General features: G+C 45.0%; 1 protein-coding gene across 3 annotated transcripts in view; it reads right to left on the minus strand.

The window, feature by feature from the left end:
* The window catches only part of LOC146816467 (uncharacterized), a 589,990-nt gene that overhangs the window by 475,298 nt on the left and 91,605 nt on the right, over window positions 1-23,087 (minus strand). For all 3 annotated transcript variants that reach the window (XM_085610299.1, XM_085610297.1, XM_085610298.1), the window contains exon 2: window positions 21,758-21,885. Coding sequence is in view for 2 of the 3 variants with exons in the window: in XM_085610297.1 (XP_085466423.1) it covers window positions 21,758-21,885 (128 nt within the window). In the remaining variant the exon portion in view is untranslated. The remainder of the gene's footprint in view (window positions 1-21,757; window positions 21,886-23,087) is intronic.

The raw sequence follows: 23,087 nt of genomic DNA on the forward strand, positions 1-23,087 counted from the left end.
GTCTTCGACGGCGACCTAGTCCTAGGTCTCGCCGGCCCCTCTCTCGACGTCGAACGTCGAGGACAACGAGATCCAGAGCCCTGGATCGGCGGCGAACACACCGGTGCTGTACCTCTCGCCGTCGAAGTCGTCGTCCTCGACGTCGAACGGGATCTTCTGGCCGGTAGGCGTTGTTTCTGCTCCCTTTTCTGCCCGGAGGTCCCTCCAGTGGCTGAAGCATGGGCAGAGGATGGGGAAGGAGATCCTCCATGCCCAGAAGTCCCACCTGTTCTCTGTTTCTCCTGTCCCTGAAGGCGAATCTTCTCCCTGTCCCTCAGGGTCCTCTTGGAGAAGGTCTTGCAGATGTCACATGTAGCAGGGACATGTGAAGATGATAAGCAGAGAATACAGACATCATGTGGGTCCGTCTTGGCCATTTTCCTCCCACACTCAGGGCATTTATCGAATAAAGCCATGTTAAGTAAAATAGAGTGGGTCAAACTGCCCCAAACTACAGGATGCAGCAGAGAAAGGCTCTAGGCGTCGAATGAGCAAACTTATCTTCAAAAAACCAATTTTAGTCCAAAACATCCACCCAAAAGGGTAGAGCTCAATGCTCCCGGGTCCTGTTAGCAGGAGCCGGAAAAAAGAACTGAAAGTAACTTGCTTTGGCTGTGCATCCTGGGATACCGGGGGTCTCTGAAGAGTTCCTTAAAGGCACGGTATCCTTTTAGCAGACACATAATGACAGCCTATAGGGCTTGTCTGTCCACCCCTTCCTCTCTATTGTTTAAAGGGATTTTGGTGAAGGGAGTGTGATACAATGAAGGAACATGTCAGATGTGAATAAAAATGACATTTAAACTTTATTTTGGCTTTTGTGTTCACTTCAGATGAAGTGCTGGCCAGTGCAGCCATATTGTTATTAGGCTGTATTATTTTGTCTGTCTCTTAAATGTCTTTGCAGGTTTGCAAATGCAGGGCAGCTTAAGAGATATTTTGATTGCTCCGGGGTCCCCGCACATGGGCGGGACTATTCCTAGATTATGACTATACACAGAGATCCCCTACTACCGAACTGTGTAACCAGGGTGCTGAACTGAAGGAGCCGGAAAGAACAACTGACCTGTCACCCCTGAGACATGATGGGAAGCTAGGGTCAAGCCAGTAAAAGATCCAGTCCGGGTGGGTGGGGCCAAAAGTGGACAGGGCGGTAACCAGGAGGGAATAAGGAGCCTCCTTTACAATGAGAAGCCAGCGTTTACCATGTACTATGACGCAAACCAATAGGAATCATGGGCGGGGCTTTAAGTCCCCTTCCTAAACCGTATTGATGACAAAAAGCCCTCGCAGAGCGAGGAGTGCATGCGCGCTCCAGTACTAGGTCTGGGAGAACTAAAAAGGGACTATTCAAAACACACTCAATGATACTGTTAACAATAGGTCTTTAACTGAAGTACAAACTCAGATCTAAAGATAGATGCACAACAGATATTTACATGCCATGAAATAAAAATCAGTGTACCAACAAACCTATATTGTATTCAGGAGACTAGGAACTCAATTATGCTAAATAAAAATAGTCATCTTCAAATAACAACAAGCTATAGTGATGGTCTTATTGATATAATAAATTAGATTAACTAACGTTATGCCCAAGTCAGGGTTTAGCAGAAATGAATGTCTTAAAGTACATCTCCTGGTTTGTGGCCATGTCTACAGTGAAAGACAGCTCTTTTTGGGATCATATACCACTTTCATCTGTCAAGTAAACTCTTCTACAGTAAAAAGAAGCCTTTGCTACATGATGGAAACAGGAGCTACTACATCAGCACTCCGTGTTCATTTAAAGAGCACACCAATAATGGCAAGAATGGCACTTAAAAGAGCAACTCAGTTTTAAAATGGGAATCTGGAGTATATTTAAGGATTAAAACAGAACGTTTACATGCCCATAGCACATCAATGCAGAGCCGATCTTTGCTCTGTTGCAGAGCCATGAACCCCCTTACAATGTATACATTTCCCACAGTCCTTTGGGGTAACTTGCTGGTGTGACGAGCAGTGTGCGACCTACTTTTGCACAATTTATTACGCCTCCCTTGAGCCAACGGGCTGACGAGCCTTGGATCTGCACCTGCGCGCCATGAGAGGTACTTGACCTGTTTTTAATTACATTTTGGCAGTCCACACGGCACCCCCTTACACTGACCTGCTCCCTGCTGACGAGAGGCAACTACCTCGAAACACGTGTCCAGGGATGGCTAACGCAACACATACTGTTCTTTTTACACATCGTGGCATAGGCGTACCCGCCGTCGCCACTACATTTCCCACAGTCCTTTGGGGTAACTTGCTGGTGTGACGAGCAGTGTGCGACCTACTTTTGCACAATTTATTACGGCTCCCTTGAGCCAACGGGCTGACGAGCCTTGGATCTGCACCTGCGCGCCATGAGAGGTACTTGACCTGTTTTTAATTACATTTTGGCAGTCCACACGGCACCCCCTTACACTGACCTGCTCCCTGCTGACGAGAGGCAACTACCTCGAAACACGTGTCCAGGGATGGCTAACGCAACACATACTGTTCTTTTTACACATCGTGGCATAGGCGTACCCGCCGTCGCCACTACATTTCCCACAGTACTTTGGGGTAACTTGCTGGTGTGACGAGCAGTGTGCGACCTACTTTTGCACAATTTATTACGGCTCCCTTGAGCCAACGGGCTGACGAGCCTTGGATCTGCACCTGCGCGCCATGAGAGGTACTTGACCTGTTTTTAATTACATTTTGGCAGTCCACACGGCACCCCCTTACACTGACCTGCTCCCTGCTGACGAGAGGCAACTACCTCGAAACACGTGTCCAGGGATGGCTAACGCAACACATACTGTTCTTTTTACACATCGTGGCATAGGCGTACCCGCCGTCGCCACTACATTTCCCACAGTCCTTTGGGGTAACTTGCTGGTGTGACGAGCAGTGTGCGACCTACTTTTGCACAATTTATTACGGCTCCCTTGAGCCAACGGGCTGACGAGCCTTGGATCTGCACCTGCGCGCCATGAGAGGTACTTGACCTGTTTTTAATTACATTTTGGCAGTCCACACGGCACCCCCTTACACTGACCTGCTCCCTGCTGACGAGAGGCAACTACCTCGAAACACGTGTCCAGGGATGGCTAACGCAACACATACTGTTCTTTTTACACATCGTGGCATAGGCGTACCCGCCGTCGCCACTACATTTCCCACAGTCCTTTGGGGTAACTTGCTGGTGTGACGAGCAGTGTGCGACCTACTTTTGCACAATGTATAAGAAGGTGCTACACTGCAATAGTACATTCACAGCATGATATACAAAACCTTTTGGTAGGATGTCACTTCATCTACACGTCAAGTCACTTCTAGAATATGTAATCAGTCATCAAAACTTACTCTCCAAGTCCACTAAAAAAAGATTATACCATGTTTGCTCAACTACATATGTGGTTGATCTGTGGTTCAATGTCAGTCGGTCAAATGTTCAGTTCTTTCTCATAATCACTTTGATTTTCCATTGCGCCTATCTGCAAATTTATTAGACTGTCATATCCCAAAGCCAGCTCCAAGCTCAATATTATATCCTGCCTTTTTTATTGACCAGCATCTCGAACACGCAAATAACAATTATTATCAGAGTTAGTAAGTTCCGGCTTCTAATACATATCGCAACCTTCATATTAGGTAACTGTTTGTTTGATCTCATTTACTCAGAAGTTAAGACTGACAAAGAGACTCTCGAAATGACTGCTTTGTTTTTGCATCCTTTGCCTTGTGTCACATTTGGCACAACTTTGAAGTTGTATTCTGAAGGTTAGACTGTTCTTTTTAAAATTGAATATTAGAATCGCTCACAGCTGGTATATCGTTTTCTTTCTTCTATGAATCAGATCCGGTATATCATAACTAGAAGGACCAACAGGGTTCACTTTCTACCACTCTATTTGCATGTTTTTACACCACTATCTGGAATTTTAGCTAACTATTGCTCTACTACTCACTTGGTCACTTTACCCTTAATCTTGGCTTTCACAAGGATGCTATTGTTATTTTTTGATGACACTCGGTGTAGGTTGGGTACTGTTTGCTATATATTATTTCTCTCAACAAATGTAAAAACGGTACGGTTATTTTGTTCAACACATGTCCTTTATTACTACACAGCCTTGAAAAAGTCACTTTCGTTTATGAAACATGTGTCAACTGTTGTCTATCACCGAATATTGCAGTATCAATTGGACTCCGAAATTTCATCCCCACATTGTATAGTCCTTGTACCCTTTTTACTGTAAAAACTGAAATTTATCAGATATATGTTCAGTGGGGATAATAAATTGTTGAGAAAATGAATAATGTTTCTGGAATTTGTAAACCTGTGAAAAGCAAACAATTGTGTTTGGCAACTACTAAATATATATGACTAAACATAACGGACTTGTTTGAGTGCAGGGGTATACTATTTGTGAAATATTATAACAGTGGCCTTGTCCACTGTGCACGGTCCCCTAAGGTAGTAGGCAGTGGCGGCTGGTGACATTTTAAAGAGGTGAGGCGTAACAATATTTTCATACTGCACTGGGTGGTTAGGGGGATTCTCCCCCCAGGAAAAAAAAAAAAAAAAAAAGGAGGGGCCAAACGGTGCATTTTGAAGCAAATTTGAGGAAGCAGGAAGGTTAATAAAGCAATCAGTGCTGGGCCTAATAAACCTAGATCGGTCACTGCACCTCCCCTCCCCTCACTCCCCTCACTTCACTTCACCCAGCTTTGCTCTTACACCTTCACCTAGCTCCACAGAGACCCATGCTCACTCACAGGTGTACACACACCTCTCTACTGGGGATTGCCAAGTAGAAAGACAAATACACAACTAACAAGCAGACACATCTCAGTCTTGAAACTGTAAAGTATAGACACCCAAACGGATCTTATAATAGGAATTATAATGCAGACAAATAGTCAGACAGACACTTGGCCTCCTCCCCCCCTTCCATCTCGCTCCCGACTCCTGCCTCTCCTCTTGGTTAGTGTACCCCCTTTCTCCGCCTCTTATTTCCCCTCTCACACCTGCCCTTGGAATGCTTGTGCCATCTGCCTTCGCTATGCCTGCTGCAACAGGGGCAGTGCCAGCTCTCTGCCATCCCTTGACCTCCTGCTTCCTTAGCAGGCATCACGGGTTTTCCCTGAATGTCTTTTTTATGGCCACGGTGATTGGAATTTGCTTAAATATTTTACTGGGGTTTAATTAATGTTTGGGTATCATAGCGCCTCACTGCTAAAATAGGTGTGTGGGATGCAGGGATGCTGCAGGGACTATAGGCAGTAAGACGCAGATGCGAGTGCTGCAGGGCCGTTTTAGAGTTATATCCTTCTGGTGCGGATAGCTAGCGTTCAGCTGAGTTGGCTAATGACATCATCAGGTAATAGACTTCCAATTCTCTAGTCCGCTTGTGGCGCGCGTAACAAACTTATGCCTTGGTGGTGTGCAGCCGCTTAAAAGCGTTTTAAGGTTTCATAGTAGCCAGTGACTCTGAGCAGTAGAAAAACATGCATTACTGAACAAAACCCCTCACCAAAAGAACTACAAAAGGCACCAGTCAGTGATCACGGTTTACACACACACACACACACACACACACACACACACACACACACACACACACACACGAAAGTCGCGGCTCGCAATTGTCCCATACCTTGCAAGGCACCTTATACAGCACGTGTGTATATGTTCAGAACTGCACTGTGTTTCAAACGTGGGTCATTTATTAGCTGTCTGATTCACTACTGGAACCAATTTCATCTTGGCACCAGGGCAATGGGAAAGGAGGCACTGACAGATGACACCTATTATGTAATCTTTGCCCGGAAAACAACTTTGGTGGTGCTTTTAGCAGATATCTAACAGTCCTCCATTTCACCCTGGCTGTCTCAGCCCGGCCTCTCCTTCTCAAACAGATTCTGCTTGGCGAGCCACTCAGCCTTGCGGTCTTTCAGGAAAGTGCACACTGTTCGAAAGATCGCCCCGGGCCAGTTCATATCACATCACATAGTCCGAATGTGAGAAAACTGGACAAAAAAGCAGAACGCGGAAGCAGCCTCTGCCCACAGAGAACGGAAAAGACGAACCTATCTTTAAAAGTCCACCTGTCTCTGTAAGTACTACTGTGAACGTTGATTTCTTATTCAGACGGCTTTGTTTTTCATTGAATACCCCGCGTTCCTCTTGAGTGGCGCCATACATGCAGAGTCAGACCAATAGAAGCAATATGGCTGGGCACAGATTTGTAAAGACTAAAATAGATCCCATCCAGGCATAGATAAACTCAAATATGCGCGAGGGTGGAGGCCGGGGAAGATTAAAATAATATAAAAGAAAACTTACCGGTCCGTGCCGCCTCTTCATGACTGTTGAAGAGCGCGGGACCCCGGACCAGGAGGTGCAAACAGGAACAGCCGCGACGTCACTGCAGTGCCAACCCCTCTACTAACGCTGCTCCAGCAGCGAAGCCAGGATTGGTTGAGGGCAGGGATACTCCCTGCCCATTAGGAGACTGGGGTCTGCAGCTTCAAACCCTCGGTCTCCTAATGTGCAGCCAAGAGTGTGCATGTTCGGACTGATCGTAAAAATGATCAGCCCAAAAACGAACACAAGCACTATTGAAGGGACTGCAACTGACTGTCTCTAGTGTGCTGCTGGCCTGTCACTCAACTCCCTGAGTGCTGCCGTAGCCCCACTCCCACCCCAGCATCCCTCATTCTACTTCTCTGACGCCAATTTCAATCAGGAGTCCTGATTGGAATTCGCATCGGAGAAGTAGAACAAGAATTTTGGGCCATGGCATTAGTGGAGCAACGCCCCCAATGGACGCACTGCCACTGGTAGTAGGGTGTGGTATTATCCTGAATGTCATCTTTACCTTAATAGGGCCAATTTACTTATACCTTTTCAACCTTTACTTATACCTTTCCAACACTATCTGCCCACAAAACTGGTTTGTTTTACGAGCTGCGACCTCTTGTCTCCACTACCAGCCCATTTTGATGCTCAATATTATATCCTCTGCTCCGCATGGATTTATCTAATAAACCACTTATCTACTATTCCGATCAACAACTTGCTCTTTAGCTTGAACACCAACCCCAGACTGAAGGTGTTTTTGTATGTAAAAATGTCTGCTTCAATCACATATCATGAATGGCAATAGCAATTTATGGTCCTGCAAGCTACAAAAAGCAATGAAACTGATTTAAAGAAAGACAATACTGCAACATAACTCGCAAGCACGACACAAAATCATTATTATTAAAGCGATCTAATCAATGAGGTCATCCACGACCTTACACACTTGAGGTCATGAGTGGCGTATGGCAAGGGTAGGAGATAAGTGTGCGCAGCTCCCTTGAGGTTATTCACTCAAGTTAAGGATTATTCATTATGTTATGTTCCACCAGACAACTGCAACTGTTGACCCTTTTAGTGTGGACATAGACCAATGGCGCACACTAGGGAGGGGGCTAGTATGGAACCTCTGGCAACCGTGGTATTAACCTTTTTTTGTTATTAGCTCTGGCTGCTCAGAGAGCTTCCAGGGCAGTCAAGGCTTTTTAGGTCTCGGCCTGACGCAAGTAGCGCATGCGCTGCCCTCGTCTTACGAGGCTTCTTGGAATCGATACGATTCCAGAAGCCTCGTCCCAGCTCCGCCTTCAGTTGTGATTCATGCGCGTCGTTTGGCGTCACGAATTATGCCAAAGGCAGTGCAATGATTGCACTGAAGGCATGTCACTCACTGTTTGTTGCCACCCTGTTTCCTTTGATCCACACCCAGTGGGACTGGATCCCTTACCGGCAGCAGTACACACAGTCCTTCAGTAGGCAGTGTGCACTTTTTTCTTCACTTTTTTTGCGCTAACAAGCCCCAGAGCACTGAAGCAGCCCTGTCCCCAAGCATCGTGCCTTACTTTCACCAAGTTTCTTTACCGAGCGCTTCAGGAACCACCGACCTACAGATTTCTCCCCACCCCTTAGCTTTGCCAGCGGCCAGCGCTCCCAGATAAGGTGGCGGAGGCAGCTGTGGGGGAACCCAGGCTCCTCGCCGTCTTCTATTCCCGAGGAGTTCCACTTTGAAACAACACCCGCTGCTGCTGTGCGCGCCCGAGAACCCGGGGAACCCACTGACCACCCCCAGAAATGTAAACAGAGCAAAGATCGGCACACTGATGTCTTTTTCTGTCGCCGGTGCCCCCACAGCACAACAGGTCAGGGTGCGTAGCAAGCATCAGAGGGTTCGACTCGCCACGCAGCGCAGAGGACCAGTTGCTCGGAGTGAGTGTTTTCAGGTCTGTCCCCGGGATTACGTTCCGCCTGCAGTATGTTCCAAACTCGACCGCCCGTGAAAGCTTGACAAGCAGAGAAGCCTCTCTCTTTCAATGAGCCGGCTTATTTGCCTGTCAATATCGGGGCCCACTTTCTGCATTCTGCAGCTGTGCACTTTGCTAAAGTTGCCATAGAAATTCCCATAAGCTCCCTGCTGTCCGACTAGGCAATTTGTTCATTCAGGTCAACAGGCTGTGTGTGTTAGTGTACATAACGTTATAGCCTCTGCTGTCTCTAGAGTTCACTGTTAACCAAGCATCCACAGTGAACTGCAGAAAGTGAAACTACAGTTGAATATAAATCGCAGGAGGCATAGGTTGGGTTCTAAATGTATTTAAAAGGCTGCTATGGAGTCGCCTAATAAAACCTATATTTGTAACGGGCTTAGCTACGAATGGTGCAGAAGGCGTAGTGATTACTGATTACTCAAGATTATTTTATCAATATTGTATTTTGAGTGACTAAAGTTTATTATGTATTGAGAATATTAACACTCCCAACCCACAATGTCGCTTTCAGAAGGTCTTTCTACATCAACACTCCTTGCGAATGACACAAACTTGGTCAATGGGCAAAGGACTTGGAGCAGCCACTTAACATGTTTAGTGTTTTGGGGCACATAACTACATAAATACTATAGTCGGGACATTTGCCATTCAGTTCAATTTAATGTTGCTTTGATTTGTGAAGTCACAACATAGTCAGAAGTTGTAAAAGGGCCAGATACTTCAGGTTGTAAGTTTAGATGGAGCATTTGTTCTAGCTAAGTAACAAACTGCACACATTATGAAGACATGATGTAGACATTTGTCCTGATTTATATATTTCCTGTCCTCTTCTTTATGGTGCCAGATAGTTGGCAGAGCTTTTTACCGTAAAAAGGCATAGTGAACAGATTGGGATGTGTGAGTCCCAAACTTTGATGGCCTTAGATATCGAATTGCAAGTAACCCACAGAGGAACATCCACACTGGAAACCCACTCAGGACAAGATTCATTTACAAACCATGAAGGTTTATTTAAAATGTAGAAATCATTACAGCAAGCATAAAGGCAAATGGTTAGTCAATTTAATTCATCGTCAGTCAATAGTAAAATATTTATAAAATCATAAAGACTGCCTCTAAAAATGCTCTGAAATTATTATAAGTATAAATCACTATAAAGATCGTCATGAAGCTTAATAGGATAAACATTCTCCTACAATATTAGTACGGAGAAAATACACAGATTAACATGGAGTCTGCTCTCTAAGTACACCCAAGAAGGTCTTGGTTACATCTCAAATACAGTGCATTATATATCTTTGCAAACAGAAGAAGCATACTGTCAACGTGCTGTGATACACAATTCCAATGGTATAACAGAAAACACATCATATGAAAAAGGACGTTTGCTCAATTACTAACGAATAATCCTGTATTATGTATGGAAGGGAAAAGAAAGGCACATTTAAAATGATGTACACAAACTCAGGTAAGGCAAGTGAAAATGGCTTTGTACAGATACATTCGAGCTGTTTGTTCTCCAGGAACATCACAATCACCAACAAGCATTGAAAATGCAATTGGTCTCGCCTTTTATTAAGTTAAAGCCATTTGCTTTGCTATAAAATACCATTAGCAAAGCAAATGGCTTTAACTTAATCAAAGGCGAGACCTACTGCATTTTCAATGCTTGTTTTTCTTTGGTAATGACGATCAGTGTGCAACGCGTGCTGACCTAATTACTGCAAAAGTGAAAGTAAAATCAGCCGATTTGCTCGTTTTACATTCATTGTCTCAGTGCTCAGGGGCTGATATATGCCCCGAGCACAAATTGTGTATGTGGAGGAATCACTGGAACACTGAGAACCTCCTGTTTTAAAGATATATCTGCCAAGTGAATCATTACTTAGGGAACACTACAGTAGAGCGATCCCTATGAAAAGATCCACCACTAGACACCACAGATTTTGGGGAAGCAGCCCCTAGGCAAGGGCTTGTGCTCCCACCGCAGCCACACATGTTCCGTCATTCTGTCTCCATGGGGGGTTGGGCAATTACCCCAATTCGCCCTAGCGGTATCAAGGGGGCAAAAAGCCCACTAGACACCAGGGAATACAAAATACTGCGAAAACAATAAAAAGGAGGGGACTGCATACACTGGCATAAAGCTATACCCCTGCCCGGAAGATGCAATAGTGTATTTCTGCCATCCCTGGTGGTGGATAGGTTTTTTCCATTTGGGAAGGGTGCCCCAAATCTCCCCTCCTCCTTTGGGGCAAAGAAAGGGATGCGGGCATTGCACTAACACACTGGCTATACCCCCATCCCAAAAAGAACAAACCAGTCTTTCTGCCCTCCCACACTCTCCGGCCAGGGGTTTGCTTGCAATTTCCAGAAAGCCCACTGTATGGCAGGACTACTTTTCAATAAAATAATGCGGTATATATAGGTGTGGCCCATCCTGGCATCAGACCCCACTCTTACCTCTAAAGCCTCCGCAGTCCCCTATGGACTAAAATATTACACCCTACTTACAAGCGATAGGACATCTGATTCTTTTGGGTGCCATTTTTAGGTCTCGCGACCTGCGTTGCACTGCGCAGCAGTTCTCGCGCAGGCGAGAGTCCATTTGTCCGGGGTTTAGAAATGGACTCCGGAATCGCACACGCTCGTGCGTGTGCGATTCCTTTTGTGCTACCCCATTGGCTTTTGCGTGCGTCTTTTTATAAAAGACTGCACACAATTGGCCAAAGGCGGGCGCGTTGCTCCGCCCACGGCCTATTGGTGTCTATTACGCACTTGGTGCACGTAATAGACACCAATTGGCCATGTGGTTTCAATTATCGTGCCCAGACACGGGCGCGATAATTGAAAGCACGTCTCGCTGTGGCGCGCGCGCACCACTCGCAGGATTTTTCATTTTTTTATTGTATGCGTGATGGATGAATGGTTCACCCGTTTTTGACCAGCGTTTATGTTTCTCCACCTTTCAAGACCATTGGTTTATTGCTAATTGACGGGCACTGAAAGTCTTTTTTCGTATGCCAACCTACACTGAGGCCTTTGTGAAGTAAGGTGGTGATCTCACGCAATTACACAGATTGCCAGTGTCCACTTAAGTACAACTCGTTATAATTGGCACTCTGCCTGCCACTGTTTGCAGCAGGGTCAAGGACTGAAAAACCATGACCTGTGATGTCCCTTCTCTAACCTTCCCGTACAGATTCGATGCACTTTATGAGTCTGTGTTACACCTGTTGTGTTCCGCAATGGATTGATCCGTTTTCCAGTTACTCAGTCCGGTGTTTTAAGAAAGATTCACAGCTCTCTTGGGCGTGAACCTATTCGCTCTTAACAAAACTAGAAACATATGAAATAATAATAGAACTGCCTGTATCGAGCACCTACCTTGCACGTTAAGCAGTATTTCTGTTTCTGCAACGTGTCCTTTATAGGACACACTTGATGTCGCATGCACTATTGAAATGAATATTCTAACAAGATAGCTGGCCCTTTTTCCTTTCTGACAATTTTAAGAGTGTATTTCAAGTTTTAATATATGACCTGACCATTCCTCTGATTACTGAAGCTGATTGCATAGTCCTATCTATAGAGGGATGCTCAACATTGTATTGCATTGATTCAGTGACTTTTATATGCACCAAAATGAATGTCGTGTAGATAATTGATACCAAGTGACTCCATGCATTAAGACACTAAGTCCTTGTATTGTACAGTAGTTGCATTTATTGAGAATGGAGTGGCTCGGCAAAAAATTGCAACTGCACGGCACTTAAACTAAAGATTTTGTTTTTTAAACTAAACAAAAATGAGAGGAGGGGAGATGACAACAATGGGCTGGGTCAGGGGATGGGATGGAGTGAGCAGCGAGTGAGTTTTAAAAATTAAAACTAGATGCAAGGAGGAGCAATGGTGGTGCAGGCGGGGAGGGATGGAGAGAGCTGTGAGGGGGGAGCTTTTGGAAGCAAGAATAAGATTTTGAGGAGGGAGCAATGGTGTAGCTGGGTGGGGTTATGGGTAAAAGTTTAAATAAATAAAAACGCAAGCAATCTAGGGGCTGTAAGAGAAGCAACAGAAGCTTTTCTTTAATATTTAGAATTTCATGCTAGTGGAGGGGGAGGGGCCAGAAACACATAATGCAGGGCGAGGGGATTTCAATGAGAAAGCAGTACACGAGGGAGTGAGCAAGAAAGTACACTCAGTTGCACGGAGTGCTACAAGAAAAACAAGCATTTGCAATGCAATAGGTCTCGCAGTTACACAAGTTAAAGCTATTGGCATTGTAAATGACAATGCCTTTTATTTAGGTAAAACGAAAACAAATATAAAAGGCATTGTTATTTGCAATGTCAATAGCTCTAAATCACGTAAATGCGAGACCTATTGCATTGCATATGCTTGTTACATATGATCCAGGGGAGTGGGGCCAAATCCCAATATCGTCTCCCTTGCCATTGTGAATGATTGCACTTTTTGGGCTGTCGTAGGCCGCCACCCATGGAATTTTGTGGATTCCAGATGTTTTCATCACAGAAATGTAAGGAAAATGTGTGATTTTTGGCATGTTTGCAGGGCATTATGGGTAAGGAAATCCTGTGGAATCCACTTAAGGCACATGACCCTGAAATCTCCAGGGTATCTAGTTTTCAAAAGAGTCTGTGGCCGACAGGTTTCCATTGGTGATGGATGAGCACAGTCCCAAATACCGCAGCTGCCCCCATCGCTGAGCTCTACACATGGCACTTTAGGGACTTGTGTCAAAGACCCTTGGCCCACCCATACAAATGGAGTACCGTTATTATTGGAAGACATATGGCATCTCTGGGAGGTATGACATTTTTGGATCCCCCCAGATACCGAAATTGCACCACATAGATATGCAAGTAAAACATGTTTATGTCAAAGTCTGAGATGTTCAAGGGCTTCTGGGTATGAAAACGTGGTGAGCCATGCAAGATACTCCATGATACATTTAACAGAGTATCTAGTCTTCATCGAGCATTGGCAAAGCCAATAGATTTTGCCTATACAAGACCCATTTGCGTGGTCAATGCTGTTTAAAGATGTTGCACAGCAGCATGGGCTGCTGTGCAACATGGCTCAAAGAAAATAAAAACAAACACTATGGCACAGCCATCGTTGACCACGTCATAGTGCTTTGTTTTTACTAACTTTAAGACCTTTTGCATTGAAGCCTGAGCTGCTGTGCAATATGCCTTGACACAGCCCGGGGTTGGAGGTGGCAAACAGCCCACTCCTCTGGGGAGAGGATGTGGTGTTACTGCCAGAGCTTCCAGCAGGGGAACCAGGTTAAAGTCTCAGCATCTGCTTAACATCCAATGATTCTGTGCCAATGTCAATCTCCCTGTGCCTAAATAACATGTTTTACAACATAAAAGGTTTAAAAAAAAATGTAAAAAGTAACAAAAAAGAAGCTTGCCTTGAATGAGTTTCCTCGCCTGTCTTCTTACGCAGCTCATTACAGGTGTAAACAATTTTTAAAACTGTTTTTAGTTGCTTCGCAATGAGAATCTGGAGAAACTGCTTTTTTCCTCAGAGAAGTTGCTTAATATCAAGGAGGGCTCTATGAAATGAATGAATGAAATTAGATTTGTATAGCGCTTAGCTACCCTGAGGCCTCCTGGTGCTTTATGGTGCGGAGAGACAAAGGCGGGTCATGCTAGTGTGCAGTGATAGAGATGTGTTTTAAGCAGTTTACGGAAGACCAACAGGTTAGATTCTCCTCGGAGAGTGGGGGGGGGAGGGAATTCCAAAGGTTGCAGGCATTCAGGGAAAAAAAAAAAGAGCGTCCACCCCACCTAGATCTTCGTACTTTCAGTGGAGTGGCAAGAAAAGCAGAACTGGAACGAAGACTCCTAGAGGGCTGATAGGGGGTAACCAAAGACTGAATAATGGGTGGGCCAGATTTCCAAATAGCTTTGTGGGCTAGGCACATAGCCTTGAAATGGATCCTGGCCCGGATAGGCAGCCAGTGAAGATTCCTCAAAGCAGGTTTCGCTGTTTGTCTCCGAGGAATCTGGAGCAGTTAGCGAGCCACACAATTTTGGATTACTTGTAGTCTATGGATTGTGGACTGAGGGGCTCCCAGATATAGTGCGTTCCCGTAATCCAGGCGGGACAGTATGAGGGCCTGCACCATAATCCGCCTTGCCTGGAAAGGGAGCAGAGGAAGAATTTTCCTGAGCATTCTTGTTGGACCTAGGTCCTAGGGGTAGCTTGGCTCAGGTCAACAGGCTTTCTCCTCCCCTTGGCCTCTCATGCTTGTATCCTACCCAGCTCCCAATCCAGCACAGCACCACTCAAAAAGGACACTACACCGATTAAGTTTGTGAGAATTAATTGAAGTCTTTATCTTGTTCTCTAAATCAGGGTTACTTAGGATCAGCTTTCCTGTAACATTTCATCACATTAATAACAATACTTTTCCTTTAGGTTACTTTATACACCCACGAGCTTTCACAACATTTCAAGGGGTCACTTAATTTGCACAGCGTTCGCGTGCCAGTTGGAGTCACAAATGGCCTTCTAGTCTGCACAAGGCTCTTTGATCAGGCGGTTACTCTAAGTGCTGTACTTCCGAAAATCATATATTATCATCACTTTACATTTAGATGCTTTCTTGAAATGGATACTCTGCTGTTGTGAATTAGGTGGTTACCTCTAGGTGCTATATTTCCAAAATCACATATCATCACTTTACATTTAGATGCTTTCTTGGAATGGATTCTCTACTGTTGTGAGCTAAGTGGTTGCCTTAAGGTGCTATATTTCTAAAAATCACATAAAATCAGCACTTTTGCAACTCCCTCTGTTAATGGGAAGGAGTCTATTGGCTCTAGCGCTAATCTTGTCAGTCTCACTAGTTACATGACAATTACCGGAGTGAGCACAGCGTCGTGCCGGAGTCCTTATCTAACCACCTGGTTTCCCTTGGGATCGGCAACTGGCTTAACTCGGACCCCAGCTGGCCTCAAGTCTGCATCAGGCTCTCCCTCCCTGTCTATTTTGCCCCGCTTACTGAGTGCTCCTCGGTGTCCTTCTGACGGCAGTCCGGCGGAGTCTGGCGTGGAGTCCCCACTCCCCACAGAGCAGGCGGGGCTTCACACGCGAGTGGCAGGGATCACCGTGAGGGCGAAATCAGAACACAACCTCCTACCCCCTCACTCAAGGCTCCCCCGTAGTGTGCACTTCTCCGTTGATGGGCCTCACCCCAGCGCACTTGCAACGGCTGCCGTTCCACTCCCTCTTCGGAAAGCGCGCCCGCAGCCACCCGTCGTCGCGCAGCTTGCGGGGGCGCGGCCTTCGCTGGGGTACGATAGCAGTGGGGTGGCGCTACGGCGTCAGCCCCACTCACGTGATCACAGGACGGCGGCCTCCAGGCCGGAGCTCGTCTCCACTTCCGCTGCCCAAATCTCCTCAGGCTGGCAACGTCCCCTCACCAGTCACCAAGCCCCCTCAAGGTTCTGCAGAAACAGCGGGCCACCTCCGGAGGACACCTGACAACCTCCCGATCCCGGGGGTGGCGGCGGCGATGACTCCAGGTAGCTCCTCGTAACCAGGAGGGGGGGGGGGGGGGGGGGGGGGGTGGGGGGGGGGTTGAACTTAAGAGGGCCAGGAATTCTCCGGTGCGGGCAAAGGTGTTAATAGAACCCTTCTCAACCACAGACAGGGATCAAAGGGAAAACACTAAATTCAGGCTGCGCCCACAACTCAGACCCAGTAGGGATGAGAAAAAGGGGGTCCCAGGCGGCGATTCTTCCCTCAGTCCTCCTTCAGGGTTATTGACTACCTGAGATTCCCCCAGGGTCCAATGTTCTCCAAACCCTTGGCAGACGTCAGGGACCGGTCAGAAGGTGGAGGGTGGTGTCACTGGTAAGGAAAATCGCGCAGACCCTAAGACCTGTCCATACCTGATCTAGTGCAGCCACCTCTCCACTCAGGTGCCTTACTCCTCACTATCTGGCCACTCACACTCTTCTAAAATGGCCGCCCACCTGTCACCTCTATTTATCACCTTGGGCCTGACTTGCCAGAGGAGCCCAGAAGGTTCCGGAACCTCTCATGGTAGTCATGGTCCAGGCGCTGAGGTGACAGTTGGAGCCACCATTTTGTATATCTCTCTTCCCTTATCTAGTTTTCCTCAGCGGAGCACCTTGCGCCTCCTCCTCAGGTAGTGAGGGTGAAGCGCCCAGAACCTCTACATCAGCACCCAAAAAGTTTGGTAGACAGAAAAAATGAGAAGGGGAAAAGGGACAAAAATAATAAAGATGAGGAGGGAACTGCCAAAGGGCTGACAGGTCTAACAATTCTCATTAGGCCAAAACACGTAGCAGAGAGCTTAGTAACCTGATGATTGAAGCAGAGAGAGCTGTCAAGCCACATGCCAAGGCTTTTAATCTGCATGGGGCCAAGACAAGTCGACCAAATGAGTGCCGAGGGGGGTGATGGAATTTTACCCAAGAACATCAGTTCGGTCTTGTCCCCATTTAGCTTGAGGTGGGAGCGATCCATCCATTCGGCTACCACCTCTAGGCAAGCACCTAGAGCGCAAGATGATCCCTCAGGGTGGTGTAGTGCCACCACCAGTTGGGTATCATCTGCGTAGGTAATGATCTTTATGCCGAATGGAAGGACTATCTCAGCTAATGGGGCCATATAGGTGTTAAAAAACGTGGGGCTCAGGGAAGAGCCCTGTGGGACCCCACAGCTGAAAGGCCATCGATTCGATGTGGCAGTTCCCTCAAAGACTTGGAAAAATCGATCCTTTAGGAAGGACTGAAACGAGTTGAGTGCCATATTTTTCACTCCCAGATTTTTCAACCGCTCAAGCAGGATGTTATGGTCAACAGTGTCAAAGGCGGGCACTGAGGTGTAAAAGAATGATAGCTGCAGAGCCGCCCTGTTACAGAAGTCTTCTAGCTTCCTCAGTTACCGCCAGAAGGGCCGTGTCTGTCCCTAGCTGAGGGCGGAACCCTGTTTGAGAGACATGAAAAACACACAGCATGTGATTGAAGCGTATGGCGAATGTTGGAAATGAGACAAGTCGTGGTTTTCTGCTGGATGTTTAGCCCCATCTAGTGGACCATCTCTGTGAGGAAAAAGCTGAAATCTTCATTTTCTGTCGAGTGGCTTGAAGGAAGAAATCATTACGTTGTTTTCAGAAATCCTTTCAATTAACATCAAATTATAAAGGAGACTCGCAAGCGCTAACAAGTTGAACTATGTATGGTTTAAGTATCCAACCCATAAAGAAGCACACAAAAAAAAGAACACTTGAATGTGAAATGACAAGAAATATGAGGCGATTTGCTTTCGTTTCTCAAATAGACATTAATTTGGGGTGACGGCGTAGGGGGGTGGGGATTAAAAAAAAAAAAAAACTAATAAAAGTGAACCTGCAGGAGCCTGCTGGCCAGTGGAGGGACACTGGCCACAGGAAGTACTTGGTCCATGCTCCATGACATGGACAAAGACTCCATAGCCCTGGAGGCTCTGCTGACCAATAGGAACAGTGACATGGCAGCCATCCATTTGTAAGTGAAAGTAAGTAATGGGTGGGCTTTTTATCTTTTTTTTAGGTTTAAGATTTCACAAGTACAGTGCAGGCAAAACCTAAAAACCTGCATGTTTGCTTGGTTTCCCTGGGTGCCGGCTGAGCTGGGGCACAAAATCCATAGCTATTCACTTTGCAAAAAAAGGTTCAGTTTTCAGTGGAAGAATGTCATGTGTTCATGTGGCTTTTTGGGCGCCCTTGCCTGTTGCTGCCACTAGGCCTACCCACACAAGTGACGTGTCTTTTTACTGGGAGGCATGTGGAAAAACAGAATATAAGAACATTTGTTATTACCAAAAGGATTTCTCTGCATTTGTCCTTTCAAATGTAAGCCAGCGTGTAAGAAAGAAGACATATGAAAAATGCCCTCTGAATCACCTGCTAGTATGGGTAGCCACAAATTCAGAGACATACTTATAACCACTGCTCCTAAACTCAGTATCTGGTGTACATTTCAGAAATGCACAAGCTTCTTTCATACAGATGTTTCACTCTTTATATTTTACCATATAAATTGCTCTACATTTGGTATACAATGAAAAACCGCTGCAAGGTGCAGATCAGTGTTTGGCTCTGGGTACCTCTGGTTCTTGGACAACCTACAAACAAACCCTATATATCCCCACAACCAGAAGAGTCTAGCGAAAGTAATGTTGCTATATTGCTTTTGTAAATCAGCCGTCATGACAAGAGGTTACAAATGAAAATGCTGTTACAAATTGGCATTTTGTCCTACCGATTTTCAATATTTTTTTTCCATTTAAACAATGAAAGTTTATTTGTTAACATCTGAATGGACACTACATAAATTACCCCTTGCTGAATTCCGAATTCTGTCTTCCTTTCTCAAATCCACAGCTTAACACTACAAACTGGAAGCAGGTTGAAAGCACAAAAATGTGAAGTTAGCTGCTTCTTAGGAAAATGCCAAAACTGCGACTGAAAATTAATGCTTTATCACCATACAGATCTGCCAGTTATTGAGGCCTAAGCATGAAGTACCCCAAATATCTGAAGGTAAAAAGGACTCCGCACTGGGGTGAAAAAGCCTCCGGGGTTAAGTAGCCACTTGTTCAGAACTTTTTTTCAACCATGATCATTCCAGGGCTTAAGAGTTGTTGGCTGTGAGTAAAGCTGGCAGCGGTCTTGTGATCTGGATTTCTTTTTGAATGAAGATCAATTTTACAATAACCGATATATCTTCACACTCTGTGAATTTCAAGGAGTTTCAAGGTCTGATGCCGTAGACATGCAGTCTAATTAACTTTTTAGGTTTGCAACATCAACAGATTTCTTCGAACACAACTTTAAATTTCATTCATCTATTGTTATTTCAGTGAAATTCAAAGGCTGTGTACAAATACAGCAATGTTCAATCCCCTTGAGACCACAGGGCACAGCCCCTGGCCATGTCAATTTAGCGCACGGTCACCAAGGCAAACATTGGATTCATCCTCTGCTCTGGGAGCTTGAAACAGAACTCAGTCCCAATCCAGCAAAGAACATTCTTCGATTCTGGATATGGCAAGTCATGACAACAAAGAGCATCCTTTGGCTGTGGGCTCTGGGTGCAGGACAGTTTTTGCTATACCATTTTAGAGACTCTCTGACCACCCGGCTCGTGAAGCCCTGGCTTTTGTGTGCAATCAGGCGACTATGGCACAGGACAGACCTTGCCATCATGCTCTTATTCCCCAGAGCCCTCCTGGCATAGCCTTTCTGCAGGGGTATGGACTCTGGCTACGTCATTCCACAAGAAAGACAGAGCATTACTTTGGGCCTTGGCAAGAAGTTTGCAGTCCAGAGTGACCTTTAGGCACCCTGTGCAGACATACTTATTTGCCCGAGCCCAGTGGGTAGATACACTGCCATGACCAGTGCCCTTTGGTTGTGCCCAGTAGGCCCAGACCATTTCATTTTTCTGAAGAGATTATGATCCTTTTAACGTAATTGCCACATCACAGCAATCACGTGCATGGGGAACAACAACACTGATGGAGAACACCGACGAGGCCACATTAAAAGGTACCATAGTTAACATCTGGACTACGAGTTTGAACTGCAGCACAAGGCTTGCAGTGATTTCCATAAACTTAAATTGGAGGGTGTCATTATCTGCCTTGTTAAATGTTCACATTTGTTATCATGCTACCGCTGTGATAGTGGTTTTACAGTCATTGTATATTAATTTCACGAACATGATGATTGTAAAGTGTACTAAGAAATGCAAAATGACTGCACAAATATGATTGTTAAGAGTGAAACGACCACAATAAATTACAGCATCCTCAGAGGTTGTCCACATTTGAGTGGCAGAATAAGATGTGGCATGTTTCCTACATCATGGTAAAATGAATAAAGCTGATCACACACGTTTGCCATAAGCAAAACTTGAAGAAATGACAGCCTCCAGTAGGCAGCATCCATTCACCCTTAACATGCTTTCAAATTATGATGTTGCTTGCAATCATTGTTACATGACAGTCAACCAATTGTGCCGTTCTCATTTTGATTTTATTCTGCTCCCCTCGATCTTTTAATGGAAATGTGCACAATGTCCACATTTATCAACTGATTTTGCTTTTTTTGGGGGGGGGGGATGGGATGGAAATGTTAACTCAAAATGGCTGGACACAAATTCAGATGAAGAGAGCAAATTCATCCACTACAAAGTTGCTCCCCGTTTCCCAAATTTCTAACAACTTCTTTGCAGATTTAGCAGAAACTACTTTGACTAAATCGTGTTTTGAGAAAGGTTGGTCCATGCTCAACAGAAAACGTGGCTTGTCAGTGCAGTGATATAAAAGCTTCTCTAAGCAACTCGACCAGAACTGTAACTAAAAGTCAGATACGCTGCCTATAATATTGACATGTACAATGTGTTTCATAAAAAGAGAACACAAAAGTCTTTGAAATAAGTTTTTTTTATTGTTGTCACAAATACACTTGTAATCACCGACTTAAATAGCTATACCTAATAGCTAATAAAAAATACCAGGACATTCTCCAAGCTGAAAGTTCACAGCAGCTATCACACTTGCGATAACAAGTATGACAACGGCCAACAGGAACGGGGAAAGCAGAAAGATCACCTTCATAAAGGGCCAAGCTGGTGGAAAATGGCTTCAGGTTCTTGTATTTTCAACAAGAATAATTTATTTTGCCTACAGGATGCAACCAATTTTCAAATTAGAGACCGACCAGTGATTGCAGTTTCACTCCTCGGCATAACACAATGATTTCAAAATAGCTTTTCATAGACAAGAGGTCATGTAAACATGGACAGGCTAGAGAAGGACCATCATTTCAGTAGTAATGCTGAACAATGTATTTGTGGTGAACAAATCAATCAGGAAGGGCTTTCTTTTCAGTGTACGCCAACCCTCTTACCCCAACAATCTGTAAGAATGGCAGATTAGTTCATTATTAAAAGGTACGTTTAAGCAATAAAGGCAGAGAAGCTTTGAAACACAATACAATTAACAGACCTAACACCAGATTTGATATAGCAAAAAAGTCCGTTTTTTGTTTCACATCAAAAATAATTTCCACCTTGATTTTTTCTAACCTCTTTAAGCACTGTATCCAAATTCTTGACGTGCGGACCACTGCAGAATGTTATTTAGCCATATCTAACAACAATGGTGTTGACATGGCCCGAAAAAATGGACAGTCCAAAATTATAACAAGGTTTCAATTCTGGAGACATACACTCTATGCACCTAGAGCATCAAACATAGAATATTCTCTTCCCGTCTCTCTGCTTTAGCATCCTACCTGTCAAGATCAGAGAACACATCCTTCTGCACGTTACGTGGTTCTAGCTGGGGACCACGGTACCAATCATTCCCAATGGAAACACGTAGGCTTTGCTCTGTCTCTCCTAGTCGGGTGGGAGACCATCTCTGCAAAATAATGGAGAAAAAAATGAACTAAGTCCATGTTCTTTATCAGCAGTCTCATTAAACAGGAGGGTACACTAGATAAAGTTGAACATTTAGGAATTAGGAGCAGACCATAACCTAACTCAGCAATAAGAGTGCACAACATTCTATTATCAAATCTAATTTTAAAAAAAAGATCAAAGAATTAAAATCCAGAATACCCACTACCTATACATCACATTAAGCGCAAGATAGGTGATAACTTATTATACCTCTTTTTTGCTGCTGGCTTTTCTGAAACAGAAAAGTCAACTCACTTTCAAGTGTTAATAATGAAGCTTCAACAGCAACCTGTCAGATTAATCATAATTTAAAAAAAAAATCAAACAGCAGCAATGTTGTGAATGTTCACTAGAGAGTAACATAAAATGCATTAGAATAAATAGATATATTTAGCATTTGTCCACACCACATTCAGGAGCCCACAGGGCATGCAGAGCCTACTAGGCCCAACCATGGTGGTGGAGGCCTTTTACTTCTGATGTCCTGGGGCCCGATCTACTATGGATAGTGAGCATCTAGGCCAAGTACCCCTTCTGTACTTGACTCTCCTGGTAGCTGTGGACAAGCAGTCAAAGGACTTCTCTGAGGAATAGTAGATATAAGTGAGTAAACACAACTAATAATTCAAAGAGCACACATACTAACAAATTAATGCCCAGTCAAATACATACTTTTTAAAAAAAAAATTTAAACTCTACACATTCATGGGCAACAACACAATACCGCATGGTCGGCGATTTGGTAGATGTCAGGCAGATCCTTGTCCCACCCTCTTCTTTATGCCGCGGTCAAGGTTATTCCACATTCCTCATTCACTGGTAGCCGCTCCCAGAGAATACTCACTAATAGGCCATACTCAAGAGTTTCCCTTTTAAATCTTTGGGATTTAGTCAAAAGTTCTATGGTGATGCGGCACCATCAGCAGCGAGTCACCTAAGGCTCCACAGGCCCATTTTTAGACTTACCGACTCGGTCGGTATAGAAGCTTTCAGCTTTCTCTGTAAGCGATCAAAAGTCGGGCTGCTCATGGTACACACACGCGGCAGTACCAGGCAGGCACAGGCTCTCTCCCTCAAGCAGCACTGGCAGCTTGTCTTAGCAACTGGAGGTGCTCCAGCTCCGCAAAGAGGAGTAAAGTGACTCATACCCTCACATGGGGA

The sequence above is a fragment of the Triturus cristatus genome, chromosome 6, assembly GCF_964204655.1.
Source record: "Triturus cristatus chromosome 6, aTriCri1.1, whole genome shotgun sequence".
Taxonomy (NCBI): Eukaryota; Metazoa; Chordata; class Amphibia; order Caudata; family Salamandridae; genus Triturus; species Triturus cristatus.